The 17,102-nt window shown below is 52.0% G+C and overlaps 1 protein-coding gene across 13 annotated transcripts in view; it reads left to right on the plus strand.

Annotated features, from left to right (window-relative positions):
• The window catches only part of PTPN5 (protein tyrosine phosphatase non-receptor type 5), a 64,086-nt gene that overhangs the window by 32,889 nt on the left and 14,095 nt on the right, over window positions 1–17,102 (plus strand). For all 13 annotated transcript variants that reach the window (XM_085011793.1, XM_085011790.1, XM_085011792.1 and 10 more), the window contains 4 exons: window positions 13,900–14,093; window positions 14,628–14,735; window positions 14,936–15,013; window positions 15,506–15,747. In XM_085011793.1, the coding sequence (XP_084867919.1) occupies window positions 13,900–14,093; window positions 14,628–14,735; window positions 14,936–15,013; window positions 15,506–15,747 (622 nt within the window). The remainder of the gene's footprint in view (window positions 1–13,899; window positions 14,094–14,627; window positions 14,736–14,935; window positions 15,014–15,505; window positions 15,748–17,102) is intronic.

Genomic DNA, 17,102 nt, shown 5'->3' on the forward strand with positions numbered 1-17,102 from the left:
TTGATGTGTCTGTTTTCCTTCAAGACTTTTAATGCATTTAGCTGTGTTTATTGTGGCTGGTGGCACAATGAATTGTCTTTGATTTGAGTCTTCAGGATAGAAGTTAAAGAAAAGGCACCATTTGGATGAGCTAAGAACCCTAATTAGTGACCACTTTGTCACGATATCATTGTCTTGAGACATACGTACCAACCCTGGTACCATCACTGGTCAGTGATGGTAGAGATTATTGTTCTCTGACACCACCAGGACAGATATGGAGGCAGGAGCCCATCCAGTGGGGGTCTTGGGGTGCTGGGGGACGCAGTCAGACCTAGGTTCCAATCTCAGCTCTGCCACTGAACACTTTGAGCTCCAAATTCTTCACTCCAAAATGAGGGTGATAATTAGATTTTCACAGAGGTTTTGAGAGGCTTAAATGAGCTAATAATACATGTAAATTGCTTGTTGCACAGTGCTCCATAAATGGCCGCTAATAATGATGATGACAGTTGTTCCAGGGTGTGGAGTATAAACAAACAAATAAAACATTTGCATGTTCCCATGGCCCAGGCATCAAGTCCCAGGCCAGTCCTTCAGAAGTAGAGTGGCTCACATAGCTTTGTGTATCTTCCATGACCCCCTCACCACTGGCTGGGGACCTCACAGAACCAGCAGACACATGGAGGAGTGTTGTCTGCTTGCAAAGTCAGGTAGGAAGAGGAGCCAGACCTTCTGGAAAATCCAGTCATGCATTTTCCTTCACTGGTATAGAAATAGTTCTGATATTCTTAGGCGTTACCTGGATATACAGTGAAACTGGAAAGAGAGTCTTTGCAACTGGAAAAAAAAGAGGCCATCTGGTTGAGTCCCCTGTCTCCACAACAGGTCGATGCTACAGCCCTTTCAGACAGTGGGCATCCGTTGCATAACTAAGATATGCAGTGACAGATGCTGTCACCTTTCTGCATGACTTGGCTCAGGACTAATCACCCCAGCTCTCAGGAACTTTTTTATTTTACTTTATCTTATTTTATTAATTTTTTGCTTTCTTTCTTCGGGCCACACCCATGGCATATGAAAGTTCCCAGGCTAGGGGTCTAATCATAGCTGCAGCTGCCACTATGCAGTAGCCACAGCAACACGAGATCCAAGCCACGTCTGCACCCTACACCACAGCTCACGGCAATGCCAGATCCTTAACCCACTGAGCATGGCCAGGGTTCAAAGTCAGTCCTCATGGATACTAGTCAGATCCATTACCACTCAGCCACAACGGGAATTCTGGGAACTTTTTAATACCTTTAAAAAAAAAAAAAAAAAAAAAAAAAGGCCTCTTCCTCCCATTTACACTCATTTCTTCAAGTCTCGACCTGTGCTTTGGTTACCTATTGCTGCCTGTCTCAAAACTTAGTGACTTAAAACAGCTGCTATTCTATTTGTTTATGATTCAGAGGGTCACGCAGGTCTCAGCTGGGTGGTTCTTCTGTTCCCTGCGGCATCAACAGGAGGTCATTCACTCAGCTGTAGTCACCTGCTGCCGGGTTGGGATAGAAAGGCCAAGAAAGCTTTTCTTCCATATCTGACACTTTGGTGTGAAGACCAGGAGGCAGGGATTATTAGGGCACCTCCAGCTGTCTGCCATACTGCTGAAAAATGGAATCCTTGAAACCCAAAGAGGCATATTCTCAGGATTTGCCTTTACAGCTGTCCCTCCGTATCTGTAGGGGATTGGTTCCAGGGTCCCCAGGAGACACTAAAATCCACTAATGCCCAAGTCTTTTGTATAAAATGGCATATGCCTTCCGTATCCACCGATGAGGAACCCACAGGTACAGAGAGCCCACTGTACGCAGAATGGTCTGTGGAGAAAAAAAATCCACCCACAATGATAGAAAAAAATACCAGAAGAGTCTCTAAAGGAAACCAGTGCCTTTCTCAGTGCAGTAGGATTGTGGATGACTTGGGTTTTCTTTATGCTTCTGGATTCCCCCCCTCATATTTTCCAGAATCATTTTGGAAAACATTAATTAACGCTTGCCAGGCAAGAGGGGTAGTGGGGACCCTCTGGGGTGAGTCCCCTCCCCCCAGGTAAGCCGCTCAGCCTGGCATGCCCAGAGCCCAGGGCTGAACCGGCCCCAGGGATCTTCATGGGGACTCATTAATCCTGCAGGGGGATCTGTGAGACAGTCACCAAGGCGTGGAACCCGCCCCCCTGTAGAGAGCCAGCGAAATGACTCACAGCATGTCACGTGGGTGAGCCAGTTGGGAGAAGGGACGACTCAGGGGTCTCCTTGACAGGTGGCTCTGCTTCCCTACGTCCACAAGCCTTTCCCCCTTCAGGGCAGTGGATTCCCAAGGCAGCAGGAGCAGACTCGTCTCTCTGTGACTCTCCCACTGCCACTGCAGACGGGATGAAGGGCCCTCTGCTTTCCTTCATCCTTTTCCCCACTGGACCTTGCCCGCTTCCAGCTCAGCGGTTGGGTTGGGTTTTTACTGAGGGGAAGGAAGCAGTCATGATTCATGTAGATTCTAGAGTGTGGCCAACCTTGGGAGTTCCTGTTGTGGCACACTGGTTAACGAATCCGACTAGGAACCATGAGGTTGCGGGTTCGATCCCTGGCCTTGCTCAGCGGGTTAAGGACCCAGCATTGCTGTGAACTGTGGTGTAGGTTGCAGGCGTGACTTGGATCCCATGTTGCTGTGGCTGTGGTGTAGGCTGGTGGCTGCAGCTCCCATTAGACCCCTAGCCTGGGAACTTCCATATGCCATGGGAGTGGCCCTAGAAAAGGCAAAAAGACCAAAAAAAAAAAAAAAAAAAAAAGAGTGTGGTCAGCCTTGCTCCTCTGTGTGTGGCCCCTGTTGTCTTCAGGGGAGCCCCCAGGGCTCTCTGGCTTCATTCCCTTAGGTATTCTCTTTGTCTCCCACCACCACGTCCCTTCTCTCCATAGTTAACGTGTTTAGAGTGTGTTTTGTTGGTTTCTGTGTGCTTTTGCAGAATGGGTGGCAGTATTTTGTGCGCCCGTTTTTTTGAAATTTTCACCTATTGTGTTGTTGTAGATCTCATTCTTTTTGCTCAGCACTGTTTCTGAGATCCTTCTTCGTGCCATATGTCCTCTGACCCTTTGCTCTCGAGGCCTGCGTAGTATTCCCTGGCATGTCTCTGGACACAGGCTGCCAGCTCCCCCAAGCGAAGGGCATGCAGCTGCCCCCCACCCCCAACACAGCACAGGAGGCAACTTCAGCTTCCCTGCTTCCTAGGACTATTTGAGCAGAAGCACTTGTTTCTAGATTTTTCTACTTCCCAGACTAGTGCTAGCAGGGAATCTGGAGGAAGCTGGAACACAAGAGAACCAGGAGGAAATGGTGTGGGTGGAGGCTGGGGAGACATGCAGGGGCCAGAACATGCTGGGCCTTAATTGATGGCAAAGGCAGGGATCTGGGTCTTCACCCTGAGAACAAGAGGAAGCCATTGAACGAAACTAAAGCAGGGCCTCAGATTAGGTTTTTTCAAGGCAAGAGTGAATCTTTAGCACTGGAAGGGACCTTAAAAACCCCTAGGCACACTCTTTAAATTTACAGAAGGGGAGTTCCCTTCGTGGGTCAATGGTTCATGAACCCGACTAGAATTCATGAGGATGCGGGTTCAATCCCTGGCCCTGCTCAGTGGGTTAAGGATCCACTGTTGCCATGAGCTATGGTGTAGGTCGCAGATGTGGCTCAGATCCCCAGTTGCTGTGGCTGTGGCGTAGGCCAGCAGCTATAACTCTGATTTGACCCCTGTCCTGGGAACTTCCATATGCTGTGGGTACAGCCCTGGAAAAAAAAAAAAAAATTTTTTTACAGGAGACCTCTGAGGCCCCCAGAGACAGTGAGATGCCTGGGGTCACACAGCTCACTAGTCATAGAAGTAGAACCGCCCCCCGGGCCTCTTGACACTTGACAGCTGTCAGCCAACGCTGACAGCCTCCCCAGTTGATGAGCATTATCTGAGGGCAGCAGCGACCTCTGGAGGGTTGAGGTTGGTCAGCACATCCGTCTCTGAGGGCCTTGAGTCACTCACTCTTGCTCACCTCCTATCCCCTGGACTTTCCCAGACCTCTGAGAGCTCCTACTGGCACCTTCCAAGGAACACCGAGCCAGGAGCCAGGCTTCTGCTGCCAGGGAGGGAGGCCTCAGACCTTCAGATACCCACAGGAAGCCCCTGCAAAGCATCCCATCCTGGCTTAATGAATGAGAACTGAACCAGAGGGTTAAAGACGTGTGTGTCAAGCCTGGTTCTGCCTCTTACTCTCTGCCCTCGGTTTCCTGATCTGTGAAGTGGGAGGTAGAGCAGGAGCCTCTCCCAGGTCTGTCCCTCCCTCCCCATGCATCTGTGCTGAAGTCTCGGGCACCTGGGACCTCCCCCACCCCACCGCACCCCACCAGGCCAAGAGCCTCTCTGTTGGATCTTTTAGTTCTCGCCAGGGCTGGAGGGAGGGAGGGCACTGCACCCGCAGAGTTTCATTGACCCTTTTCACCCTTGTACTTCTGGGCCTCCGCTCTACAGAGGCACAAAGAACTGAGCCTTTGTTTGCAGCCACAAAGCTGTTTGCAATTTCAGATAGAACCATTTTATTATATCCCATCCAAAGAGTACTTGAGTTGCCTTTTGTTTTGAAAGCTTGTGAGCATTTCAGATTTAATTAACTGACAGAGACAAAGCTGCCCCGCTTCCGCCACCCCCAGCCCATGCCCACTCCATGCACTGACCCCAGGTACCAGCCAGCAGCCTCAAAGCCCCTGCCCACATGGGGGCGGGGCACCCACTCTCCTCCTGGGGGGCTCACCTGGCAGATGCCAGGGAGGTCCTCCTGCCTGTCCCTCAGGCCTGCCTTCCCCCTCCTCTCTAAACGGGCTGCTGCTTACTGAGCACTCTCCGTGTGCCAGGCACCAAGCTAAGCACTCGGCATTTTTTACCTATTGGTATCCTCAGACTCTAACCAGCAAGTCTCAGGAATCTGTTGTCCAGAGGAGAGATGGAGTCACTTCCCCAAGGTCACACAGTAGTAAATGGCTAAGTCGGCCTTCATATCTAAGTCTGAGTGACTCCAGAGCTTTCGCTAGGAGCCTCCACAAGGAGCTTCCTCTCCAGAAACAAAGCCACTTATGGGGACAGCAAGAGCTGTGGTCTGGACTGGATAAGGCCAGGTCCTGGAGATATGTCTTTTTACAGGTGTGCTTCCTTATTGCTTTTCACTTAAATGCATTTTTCATAAGTTGTGAAAGTTTGTGGCCAACCCTGTGGCAAGCAAATCCATCAGTGCCATCTTTCCAACAGCATTATTATTATCATCATCACCATCTTTTTTTTTTTTTTTTTTTTTTTTTTTTGTCTTTTTGCCTTTTCTAGGGCCGCTCCCGAGGCATACAGAGGTTCCCATGCTAGGGGTCCAATAGGAGATGTAGCCACCCACCTACACCAGAGCCACAGCAACTCGGGATCCAAGCCACGTCTGCAACATACACCACAGCTCAGGGCAATGCTGGATCCTTAACCCGCTGAGCAAGGCCAGGGATCGAACCCGCAACCTCATGGTTCCTAGTCGGATTCATTAACCACTGAGCCATGACGGGAACTCCATCATCATCATTATTGCTTTTTAGGGCCGCACCCACAGCATATGGAATTTCCCAGGCTAGGAGTCGAATAGGAGCTGTAGCTGCTGGCCTACACCACAGCCACAGCAACATGGGATCCAAGCCGAGTCAGCGACCTACTCCACACCTCACAGCAACACCGGATCTTAACCCACTGAGCAAGGCCAGGGATCGAACCCGCATCCTCATGGATACAAGTCATATTTGTTTCCACTGCACCACGTCGGGAACTCCCCATTTTCACCTCTTAATGGCCCCCTTCCCTAGCACAACTCTCCAGCCCCACCAGCCTCCCCGTCTCTAGGCAAAGCGTCACCCTTGGTTCCTATCCTGCTTTTCTCTGCCCCTCCCCCATCTCTACCCCCACCCCGAGCCTCAGTGTGGCAGACTGTGCCAAGGGGAGGAGGCTTGCCCCCTCTGTCCTAGAACGGGCTGCAGCTCCTTCTCAGGCTGACTTCCCCCAACAGGGAGGAGGAGGAGGAGGAAGCAGCAGAGGCCCAGCTTGGGACGGCAGCATGAAGTCTGGTTCATAGGACAGGTGCTACAGCCACACTGCTGGGCTCTGAGTCCTGGCTCTTCTGTCCACAAGCCACGATGGCCTTGGGTGGTCCCTTAGCCTCCCAGGCCTCTGTTATCCTATCTGTAAAAGAAGGACAGCCCTCTACCTCATACAGTTGTAAAGACCAAAGAAGTGGGTATTTATAAAACAGTCACTGGGGTGCTGGAACCAAGCCTTGACAAGCTTGCTAAGAAAAAGGATGAAATACAGTCCTGTGACTGGCAGGAGGCAGTGCCTGCTTAGCCCAGACCTCAGACCCACAGGCTTACACTTTGTGTTGGTCCGAGAACCAAGAAATCTCCAGCTTGAAGCAAGTCATTGAGGAGACTTCTGGAGAGTTCTCCCTCAGACAGGAGGGAGAACAGTGCAGCTGCCCAACCCCTTCTTTGTGGTACAACTTCTCACCTCCCTTGAGACGAATCCCCAGAACATCGACTTTATTTTACTTTTGCTTTTACTTTTTTTTTTTTTTTTTTTTTTTTTTTGGCATTTTGGGCTGCACCTGCAGCATATGGAGGTTCCCAGGTTAGGGGTCCAATCGGAACTGTAGCTGCCACCCTACACCACAGCCACAGCAATGTGGGATCTGAGCCGCGTCTGTGACCTACACCACAGCTCACAGCAACGCCGGATCCTTAACCCACCGAGCAAGCCCAGGGATCAACCCGCATCCTCATGGATGCTAGTCAGATTGGTTAACCACTGAGCCACAATGGACTTCCAGAACATGGACTTTAAACAACACACAAATGAAAAGTCCCATTCGGATGACTTTTGGACTCTTCCCCAGGGCTGAGATGCCAGTACCCTCCGGTCTCACTGACCCATCTGCTGAAGGTCAAGGCGATGGCTTCAGTTCAGCATTCCACATCTCCTGAGCACCCTCTGCGCCTCTCACTCTGTCTTCTCTCTCCCTCACTCTCACCTTCTCTGTCTCTCTCCTTCTCTCTCTCCTCTCCCTGTGGAGCCCAGCACCATCTCCCACGGAGATGAGGCCATACTTGTAAAAATATGGAGGAGCAGGAGTCTTGGAGATTTCTTAAAGAGGATACGGTGTGGAGAGCAGATCACCTGAGCTGGTCTCCTCTGGTGTGTTGGTTAATGGTATGGGCCCTGCCACAGAGTGCCTGGCTTCTAGTCCTAGCTTCTGCCCATTTACTAGCCAACCTTGGCCAAGTGACTTAACGTCCATGTGCCTCAGTTTCCTCATCTGTAAAATGGGAGTAAAAGCCGCACCTTCTAGGATTGTCGTGAGGATTAAATGTGCTGCTATATGTGAGGCACTTAGAATAGCACCTGCAAGGTGTCCCTGTTGTGGCCCAGTGGATTATGAACCCAACTAGTAGCCATGAGGACTCAATCGAATCCCTGGCCTCAGTGGATTGAAGATCCGATGTTGCCGTAAGCTGTGGCATAGGGCGCAGACATGGCTCGGATCTGGAGTGGGTGTGGCTGTGGTGTAGGCCAGCACCTGTAGCTCCAATTTGATCCCTAGCCCAGGAACATCCGTGGGCCACTGGTGTAGCTCTAAAAAGAAAAAAAAGAATGGCACCTGCACATGGTGAGTGCTCAGTAAGTGTTAACTAGCAGTGGTCCTGGCTCTGCCTGTGGCTGGCAGTCAATCCACAACAAGCCACTTTCCCTGTTGGCCTCAGCTTCCCCATCTGAGAAACTAGCAGACCCCCCAGATGCCCCTCAGGGCCTGTCAGGCTCTGCCTGTCTGTGGTATAGAAGCCCAGGCAGGGCTGAGGGTGATATTCTCTCTGTCAGGGCCCAGTGACTAGGTAGGCCTGGTGGGGAGGTCCCTTCTGACCACGTTAGTAAAGGGAAGAAAAGCTGAATGGCACAGAAGCTCCCTCGTCATGAAAACAGGAACAGGCTGAGCCAGGCTTGGGCTCCAGTTCCGGTGGCTGGCAGCTGGCAGCTCCAAGGATGAGTCACTGACAGGAGCAGCCATGGGTTCTCATCTGCGGTGGCACCAGCCCTGGGGCACAACGTGGCTGCTGTTTAATGGTGGAGTTTGGGTGCTAGGTGGCAGGAGAGGGGTCATGGTGTTTTTACATGCCCCAGGTAAACGCTTAGGTGGTGTGCCCGCGTGCCTTGCCCAGGCCCTCAGAGCTCTGGCTGGGCTGCAAAGCTCCTGCCTTCGGGAGCTCCTTCCTTCCATCCCATACAGCCTTTGAGGAGCCATCAGCCAGGATCAGGCACAAAAGCTGCACTGCCACCCCTGTGCAGCAGGTGAGGGTTCAAGGCGCCCCCCGGACACAGGAACTCCCTCCTTCCCACTCTCCTCATCACCCTCCTTCACTGCAGCAACCCTTTCCTGAGAAGCATTGTGGCAAAGCAGAAAGATCACTTGGTGCCGGGAAGGCCTGGGTTTGCATCTCAGCTCTGCACGTACTTGGGCAAGCCACTTAACCTGGCTCAGCCTGATTTCCATGCCTGGAAAATCCCCTTCACCCTGTACAGGAGGCAGCCTGCGAGGAGCCCAATGTTCTGTCACCATCCGCAAGCTGCCTCTGAGTCAGGGCTTCATGCGTGGCAAGCAGCTACCTCGCTGTGAACTGTTGAAAAGCCAGCCCTTGACACAAGCAGCCGCCTTTCCCGGGCAAAACGGGGCTGATGATGCTAATGTCTACCTCATGGGGGCTGTGGAGAGAGCAGAAGGCACTGCGTGTACATGAGAGCTTGGGGGCTCCACAGAGCCTGCCAAGGGGGTGGCGTTCTCATTCCAGAGCAAGACAGGGTGCAAGGGTGGGCAGGGTGAGGAGAAGGGCTGGTGTGATCTCTAGGAGTGGGACCCAGAGGCCAGAGGACAAAAGGGCTCAGGACCTCTGTGGTCTAGTGGGTGGGCACCGTGCTGTCCACTGCTATATCCACAGAGCCTCGCCTAGTGCTTGGCAAAGTATATAATTGGTGCTCGATAAATGTGTGTCAGACTCACACATGCATGAGCAGGGACTCAAGTCAACCCAGTTCGCCACCTCCCCACTTCCACCACCTTATCACAGACCTCTGCTCCCCACCCCTGAGATCATGGATTCTTAACCTGACGTCTGTGGATCCCTTCCAGAATTATGGGCAGAAGATAGTGTGTGTCTGAAGATGTATCTTCCAGAGTAAAAAAAAAAATGTTAGATTGCAGAGTTCCCTGGTAACCTAATGGTTAAGGATCCAGAGTCGTCACTTCTGTGCCTCAGGTCACTGTTGTTGTGCAAGTTCAGTCCCTGGCCTGGGAACTTCTGCTTGCCCAGGGTGCGTTCCCCCCCCCCAAAAAAAAGTCCATTAATAAATGAGTTTTTTTAGATTTCTGCCCAGAAAAGCTTTTAAATAAACTGCTCTGAAAGGTAGGCATCTACGAGGTGCTCAGTGAATACCCATCAGTTGAATTCATCTGGCTTTCAGGGCCGCCAGGTATCCTGTGGGTTAATAGCAAAAAAACAGCCTCCACCTTTGTCTCTGAGAGGTGCTTACAGGGCCCCCGCCAGCCTGCAGTTTTTCTTCCACCCCCATAAGGTGCCAGGCAGTTAACCTACCATCTTTCATATGCAAAAGTGATATGTGAGCATCCTCAGGGGGGCCTGTCTTCTGATTGGCTGCTTGCCTGCTGGGTGGGTTTCACAGATCCTGGCACTGGCTCTCAGTTTCTTAAGTCCCTCCACATGCATTTAGGTGTGATGGGTGGGCATCAGAGCCCTGAACCCGGGAATATTAACCGGGCCTCATCCTATCTGAACATCTTCAGAACAGTGACCTCTTTTTAAATATATTTTTTCCCAGTATAAATATATGAGTATATGCATGATGGGTACATATGTGGATGTATGTGTAAATATTTATCTGCATGTGTATGTGGCTATTTACTCATTGGTGAGAGTCTAGAATACATAAACAATGAAAAAAATCTCTCTACTCTCACCCTCCCCCAGAGGACAAATGTTGCTACCCGGCTTCTCTTCTTCCCATTTACCATTCATGGGGGTTCCCATCGTGGCTCAAAATGATTAAGGAATCCAACTAGGAACCATGAGGTTTCGGGTTCAATCACTGGCCTTGCTCAGTAGGTTAAGGATCCAGCGTTGCCATGGGCTGTGGTGTAGGTCGCAGACGGCTCGGATCTGGTGTTTCTGTGGCTGTGGCATAGGCCAGCAGCTACAGCTCCGATTAGACCCCTAGTCTGGGAACCTGCATATGTCACTGGAGCGGCCCTAGAAAAGGCAAAAAGACCACAAAAAAAAAAAAAAAAATCCCATTTACCGTGCATGACCTTCACTGAGCACTTAGTACATGCCCAGCTCTCCAAGCACCGCTCAGGTTAAGCTCTCACCATCCATCAGGGATTCTCCACTTTTTATCTGCGCATTTATACCTTCCTCATTTCAAGGGCCAAGGAGGTCAGATTGTTTTGTAACCTTGTCTTTCCCATTTCACACCATCGAAATTTCTGTCCCTGTTATTAAATATTCATCTACACAGTCATTTCTAACGGCAGCATGATGATGTTTTATTGCAGGCAAGTTCCAGGCTTCTCAGACTGGGGTGCATGTACCCCTGAGGGCAGAGCCACAGGATAAATGTAGAACATTTTCCTGAAGCATGAATTTGATTCAAAGCTTTGGGAGGGGAAAAAACACATTAAGATCAAAACAAGCACAGATATACCACAGAATAGAATAAAGAGCACCCATGAATTTTAAAACAAAGCAGTAAAGTCCAAGATCATGTGATTTGCTGGTTTCCCTCAAAGATCCATGTCCCCTGTTCTCTGAGGATGGCAGAAATGTCTGAGGGGCACTGTGTTCTTTCTATTCTCACAGATGAGGAGACTGAGATCCAGGGAGGAGAAGGAATTGCCCTAAGTCCACAGAGTGTGTCTTACAAGCCAAGCCAGGTCTCCCCTGAGCTGTTCCCCTCCCACCCATCCACATCTGCCATCACACATTGACTGCGTTTTCTGAAGGTGTGGGTGGAGAACTTGCCACTTGAGTAATCAACCCTTTGCTTACCAATAGTGGAAACTCTGGGCTTCCTATATCATCCATCTCTCTTTTTTTTTTTTTTCTGGTCTTTCCAGGGCCCCCACCCTCGGCATATGGAGGTTCCCAGGCTAGGGGTTGAACCTGAGCTGCAGCTGCTGCCACAGCCACAGCCACAGCAGCACGAGCTCCGAGCCTCATCTACAACCTACAGCATAGCTCACGACAACACCAGATCATTACCTACTGAGTGAAGCCAGGGATCGAACCTGTGTCCTCATGGCTACTACTCAGATTCGTTTCCACTGAGCCACAATGGGAACTCTGTGATTCATCTCTTAGCAGTGGCTTTTCCTTTCTCACCTTGATGACCAGTGTCTAAACTGTCTGCTCATGTGGTTAGTAACTCTAGCCTCCCTGGGCAAAATCCACCAACACTTAGATTTTTCACTTAATATACGGCCTTATAAACATGTGTCCACTGATCTGTTTTCAGCCGCCTTGAGCCTTTCGAAAGCAGGAATTATGTGTTATTATAGTGTGACCTTTTTTGAGCACTTACTCGATGCCAGGTGCCATGCTGGATGTTTCATCTGTAGTAGCTACAGTCTTTATCACAGCTTTTCAGAGAATGTATGATCATCATCATTTATCACCCATCGTCCCTCAATCATTTAGGATATTTGTTGTAGACTTCCATGCCAGGACCGGTGCTTGATGCTATAGACAGTCACGATGAACAAAACTGATACTGCCTCTGCCCTCCTGGAACTTGGAGAGGACTGGGGGAAAGGATATTCAGCAAACGATTTTTACAAACTCTTGTGGGTGTAACAGCTCAGAGCCTGAAAAAGTGCCTCGGTTCAAACCCACCTCAACCACTTATTATCTAGATGACCTTGGGCAGGTCTCGTAACCTCCCTGCACCCCATCTTCCTCTTCTGTAAAATGAGGATAATGTAGTGCCAGCTTCGTAGGGGTACCACGAAGAAAGGATAGATTACCGTGTGTGAAGCACTCGAAGCAGGGCTGTGCACACTCCAGGTGTCTTGCTGCTGGTGGTCGTGTGAAGGAGGGATGGGTTGCTGAGTGTGTGTGTGAGAGGGGAGAGCCTACTTCAGGAGCCAGGATGTTGGAGAGATGTTCCTGGTGGAGCGGACAGGATGTGCGCAACACAGGGCAGGGGCCCACCCAAGATGCTGCCAAGGAGTATGGCAGGAACACAGCAGGTGGGGAGCCACCCAGGGTCAAGGTTTGGAAGGAGGAGCCTGGGATAGAAGTATAGCTATCTCGGAGTTCCCGTTGTGATGTAGCAGAAAGAATCCGACTAGTAACCATGAGGTTGCAGGTTCAATCCCTGGGGCTCGCTCAGTGGGTTAAGGATCCGGTGTTGCCCTGAGCTGAGGTGTAGGTCACAAACTCGGCTCGGATCCAGGGTTGCTGTGGCTGTGGTGTAGCCCAGCAGCTGCAGCTCTGTTTCGCCCCCTAGCCTGGGAACATCCATTTGCCACAGGTTTGGCCCTAAAAAGAAAAAGAAAGAAAGACAGGTATCTCCAGGAGCCAGCTTTCAGCACCGCACTGTTGATTCAGGTGATGGGAGGTGCTCAGTAAATATTTGTCCCGGAAGACAAACAACTCTGTTGGTTTCTTGTGGTCTTGGCCATAGGCATTGTCTGCCAACCATAAAAGGAGTCTGTTTTTCCATATGCACAGTGACATGGGGACCATCGCACCCCCACTGCCAAGCTGTATGTGTCCGTTTTGCTGGGCCGTCTCTTCTTGGCAGCAGACTGAACTATGTGGGTTTGGATGGGGAACTCCAACATCTGGGACTCAGCAGCTGAAATCCTCGCACTCCACTGGGACCTCAGAGCTTGGCCAGTGGTGTTCAGACTTGTTTAGCAGTGGAACCTTGTGTCGAATCATCTTTGAGGAGATCCAGTAGATGGAATGATATCAAACACTTCCCCGGTTGAGGCACAGGCCTAGGATCATAGCTCGTGCACCTGAGAAGCACCTCGGGCTCTGTAAGGCACAGCTAGGAATCCATGTGAGCCCAACTCCCCTTTCTGAGGTGTGGAAGTTGTGATCCAGAGAGGGGGTGGCTCTCCCAAGGTCACACAACTAGGGACAGACCCAGAACCATGTTCCAGGCATTTAATACCAATTCTTCTACACCAAGAATTTCCTCCTTGCCCTCCTGACTGCCCCCCCCATTCACCGTGGGGGTCTGGAGGTGGGGGAGGGGCTGTGGCTGTGACATTGTCCACTGCCCAGTCAGGGCATGGAACACAGAAGACAGAAACCCAGAGGACAGATGTGGGTGGGCTGTTGAGGGTCACGGCCTGGTTATGCTGCGCCTTTTTTTTTTTTTTCTTCTTCTTTTTTCCTCCCTCTCTCTTTTAATTGAGTTTGAGGTGGTTATTTTTTGTTTCCTTAAGAAATGGGAAAGAATGAAGCTGCGTAAACACCACGATGTTAACTCCCTGAAAAAAAAAAAAAAAAAAACCTCCTGCCATTTTAACTCTGTTACTGGAGAAATAAAAGAGAAATAATTTGTCCACCCACACTTAGCTCTTTCTGACGAAGGTAGGTGAATATTGCTTTGCTAATCGAGGGTGACTGCTGGAAGTGGAGCCACGCTGACTGATCCCGGTGGAGTGGAAGCCGCAGCAACCCCAGAAGGAGCGGCCCGCCAGGTCGGCAGGGCCCGGTCATCGCCGCGTGTCGGCCTTCCTTCCGCAGGTCTCCCCCCGCCGGTAGGGATGGAGGCGCTGGACCAGGCCGAGGGGCCCGCAGCCTCTCCGAGAGAGATGCCACCGCCCCCACCTCCTGCACCGCCCTCAGAGCCAGCTCAGAAGCCGCCACCTCGGGGCCCTGGGAGCCCCTCCCTCACTGTCAGGAGCAGCCTGTGCCTGTTGGCTGCCTCCCAGTTCCTGGTAAGGACATCACAGGCCTCGCAGGGCCCAGAGAGCGGGCGGCTGGAGGAAGAGGCCTCCACGTCCTCCCCCAAGATGGCCGCTCGAGGACACGGGGGACCAGGGACCTTCTGGGTGTCCCTGGGGCTGGTGTGAGGAGAAGCCTGGGGTTCTGAGCCACAGCCCCAATAGCTAAGCCTCTCACACCCTATGCTCTGAAACAGGAACACAGGCCCAGCCCCCAACCCCCTGTCCCAGAGAGGGTCCTTCTGGGGACTTCCTGTCTATGGAGGCATCTCTGGGGGGATGCTCCTTTTTCTGTAGGTACCTGGCGGGTTTGGGGGTGGGGTTCCCTCTGGGAAGGGCTTACTCTTGGCTCCCTTGAGTCAGCTCTTCTCCAGGGAGAGCCCTGGGCCCTTCCCTCAGCTATGCAGTCTGAACTCTGGGGGGCTGGGTAGAGGCTGAAGGCGAGCTCATGGTGGGGGGTGGTATGGGGTCAAGGAGCCATGGCTCTGTACTCAGTGTGCTGTCCACCCCCTGCCCCGGCTGCCCCAGCTTGCCTGCGGGATGCTTTGGCTCAGCGGCTATGGCCCCTTCTGGTCGCAGAATGCCACCGACCTCATCTCCTCTGTGCTCTCGCTCCTGGAGCAGCTGGGACCCTCGGTGAGTAAGCTGGGGCCCTGTGTGGGGCTTCTTTGCATTTGGAAGATACTTAGTGGCCCCTGAAGTACTTCCCCCTGTCCCCCACTCAGACGGGCTCCAAAGTTTTCAGAGCCTTGATTTTGACCCTGTTGAAACAGATGAGTGCTCTGCCTGCCTCCCCCACCCCCATCACCTTGACCTGTTTGTCTGATGTTCCCCAGGCCTGGCTGGGCGTTGGGACCTGGGGCATCCCCTGTCTGCTGCTGGCCTCTCTGTCTGTGGTCCTCCTCACCACCCTGGTAAGGCCCCTCCTAACCTGACCTTGGTGCTCCCCATGCCGCCATGACCCTGAGACCCAATCCCCACCTGCTCCCATTTGATGGACAGACTGGACATTCAGGGTAGGGCGGAGGATGGGGTTCCTGTCTCCTTCCACCAGTGTCCCCAGCCTGGGGGGAGGGGCGCCTTTTTTCTCAAACCTGGTTTGCAGTGTTATCGACTGGGGAAAGGGGCTGAGGCAGGGAGAAGACCAGAGGAGGAACCCGCCACCCCACCAAGAAGGTTTCAATCCACAAGAACCTGAGGGTTGGGGAGGGAGAGGGGCTGGGAGGACATGGTAGGGATGGAACCTCCCATCTTGGTGAGGGGCTGTGCCGTGCAGACACCTCCCAGGAGAGCAGGTCTGCTCCAAACACATAGAGGGGTGGGAGACTCAATCCCATGGATACCCCTTCCCCCAGGGCAGAAGCCAGCAGGGTCCTAGGTCCATGATGCCATATGCCCCCAACTAGGTGTGGTACCTCCTGAGGGCTCCACCAGAGCCACCCGCCCCACTGCCCCCCGAAGACAGGCGCCAGTCTGTGAGCCGTCAGCCCTCCTTCACCTACTCGGAGTGGATGGAGGAGAAGGTTGAAGATGACTTCCTGGACCTGGATCCCGTCCCTGAGACGCCTGTGTTTGACTGTGTGATGGACATCAAACCTGAGGCCGACCCCGCCTCACTGACCGTCAAGTCCATGGGTCTGCAGGAGAGGTGGGAGGGGTGGAGGAGGGGTGGGCTCTGTGGGCCCTGGAGCTCTCAGCTCCTGATCAGAAGGGCAGACGCTTGACTCTGATTCCCAGTGCCCACAGCAGGGCTGACCTCATAGCCCCGCCAGTATGGACACATGTTCTTCAGCTCTGATTCATGTAGAGCAGAATGCCCCAAGGTGAATGCTAAAAAATATTATTCCAGCGTAGGAACACGTAGTCATACACAAGTGTATGCTCGTGCACACTCACACATACACGCTTGTGGTCTGAGTAAGGTTTCTTTGCTGTAGGACTTGTCAGGGCCTTTAACATGCTTGTGGTCATTATCGATCAACAGGAGTAGTGTATGGCATTCCTCAAGATCGTCTGACCCCAGAACCCTACTTTTATACTGTCTCATAGTATTCCACAGAGCACGTGTTGGGAGGTGTCAACACCCTCCTTTCAGGAGTTCCCTTTGTGGCTCAGTAGAAACGAATCTGACTAGCATCTATGAGGACGCAGGTTCGATCCCTGGCCTCACTCAGTGGGGTAAGGATCGGCATTGCCATGAGCTGTGGTGTAGGTCACAGACATGGCTCAGATCCTGCTGTGGCTGGCACCTACAGCTCCAATTAGACCCCTAGCCTGGGAACGTCCATATGCTGCAGGGGCAGTCCTAAAAAGCAAGAACAAAAATTAAAAACAAACTTGGAGTTCCCGTCGTGGCGCAGTGGTTAACGAATCCGAATAGGAACCATGAGATTGCAGGTTCGTTCCCTGGCCTTGCTCAGTGGGTTAAGGATCTGGCATTGCCATGAGCTATGGTGTAAGTCGCAGACGTGGCTCAGATCCCGCGTTGCTCTGGCTGTGGTGTAGGCCGGTGGCCACAACTCTGATTCAACCCCTAGCCTGGGAACCTCTATATGCCAGGGGTGCGGCTCTAGAAATGGGAAAAAAAAAAAAAAGACAAAACAAAAAATTAAAAACAAACCAAAAAAAAAAAAGAAAAACTTCTTTTCGGAGCCTGGCTGGGTAAGCCAGATCACAGCAGGATTGAGTTGCCCACATGATGCTATGGAAAGAGCACTGGACAAGAGTCAGAAAACCTAGCTTTTTCTTTATGCTCTGCCACCCCCTTACTGTGCCAGCTTGAACAGTTCTTGTCCCCTCTGGGACCCAGTGTCCCTTTCAGTGTTATGAGGGCCTTCCTGTTCTGTGCCCTCAGACTTTGAGCACAATAGTGTTGATTCAGTTTGCTCATCCTTGCTGCTGCTGCTGCTGCTGCTGGGCTACTCCTGCGACCCCCCTTTCCCAGGCAGCCAGGGATCCTGGCCTCCCCTCGATGAGTCGTTCTTGCAGACTGCCAATCCCATG

Source organism: Sus scrofa, chromosome 2 (genome assembly GCF_054392235.1).
Source record: "Sus scrofa isolate SSC_HxYL_T2T_F1_AM1 chromosome 2, Sscrofa_HxYL_maternal_Yorkshire_Landrace_v2.0, whole genome shotgun sequence".
In the NCBI taxonomy this organism is placed as follows: Eukaryota; Metazoa; Chordata; class Mammalia; order Artiodactyla; family Suidae; genus Sus; species Sus scrofa.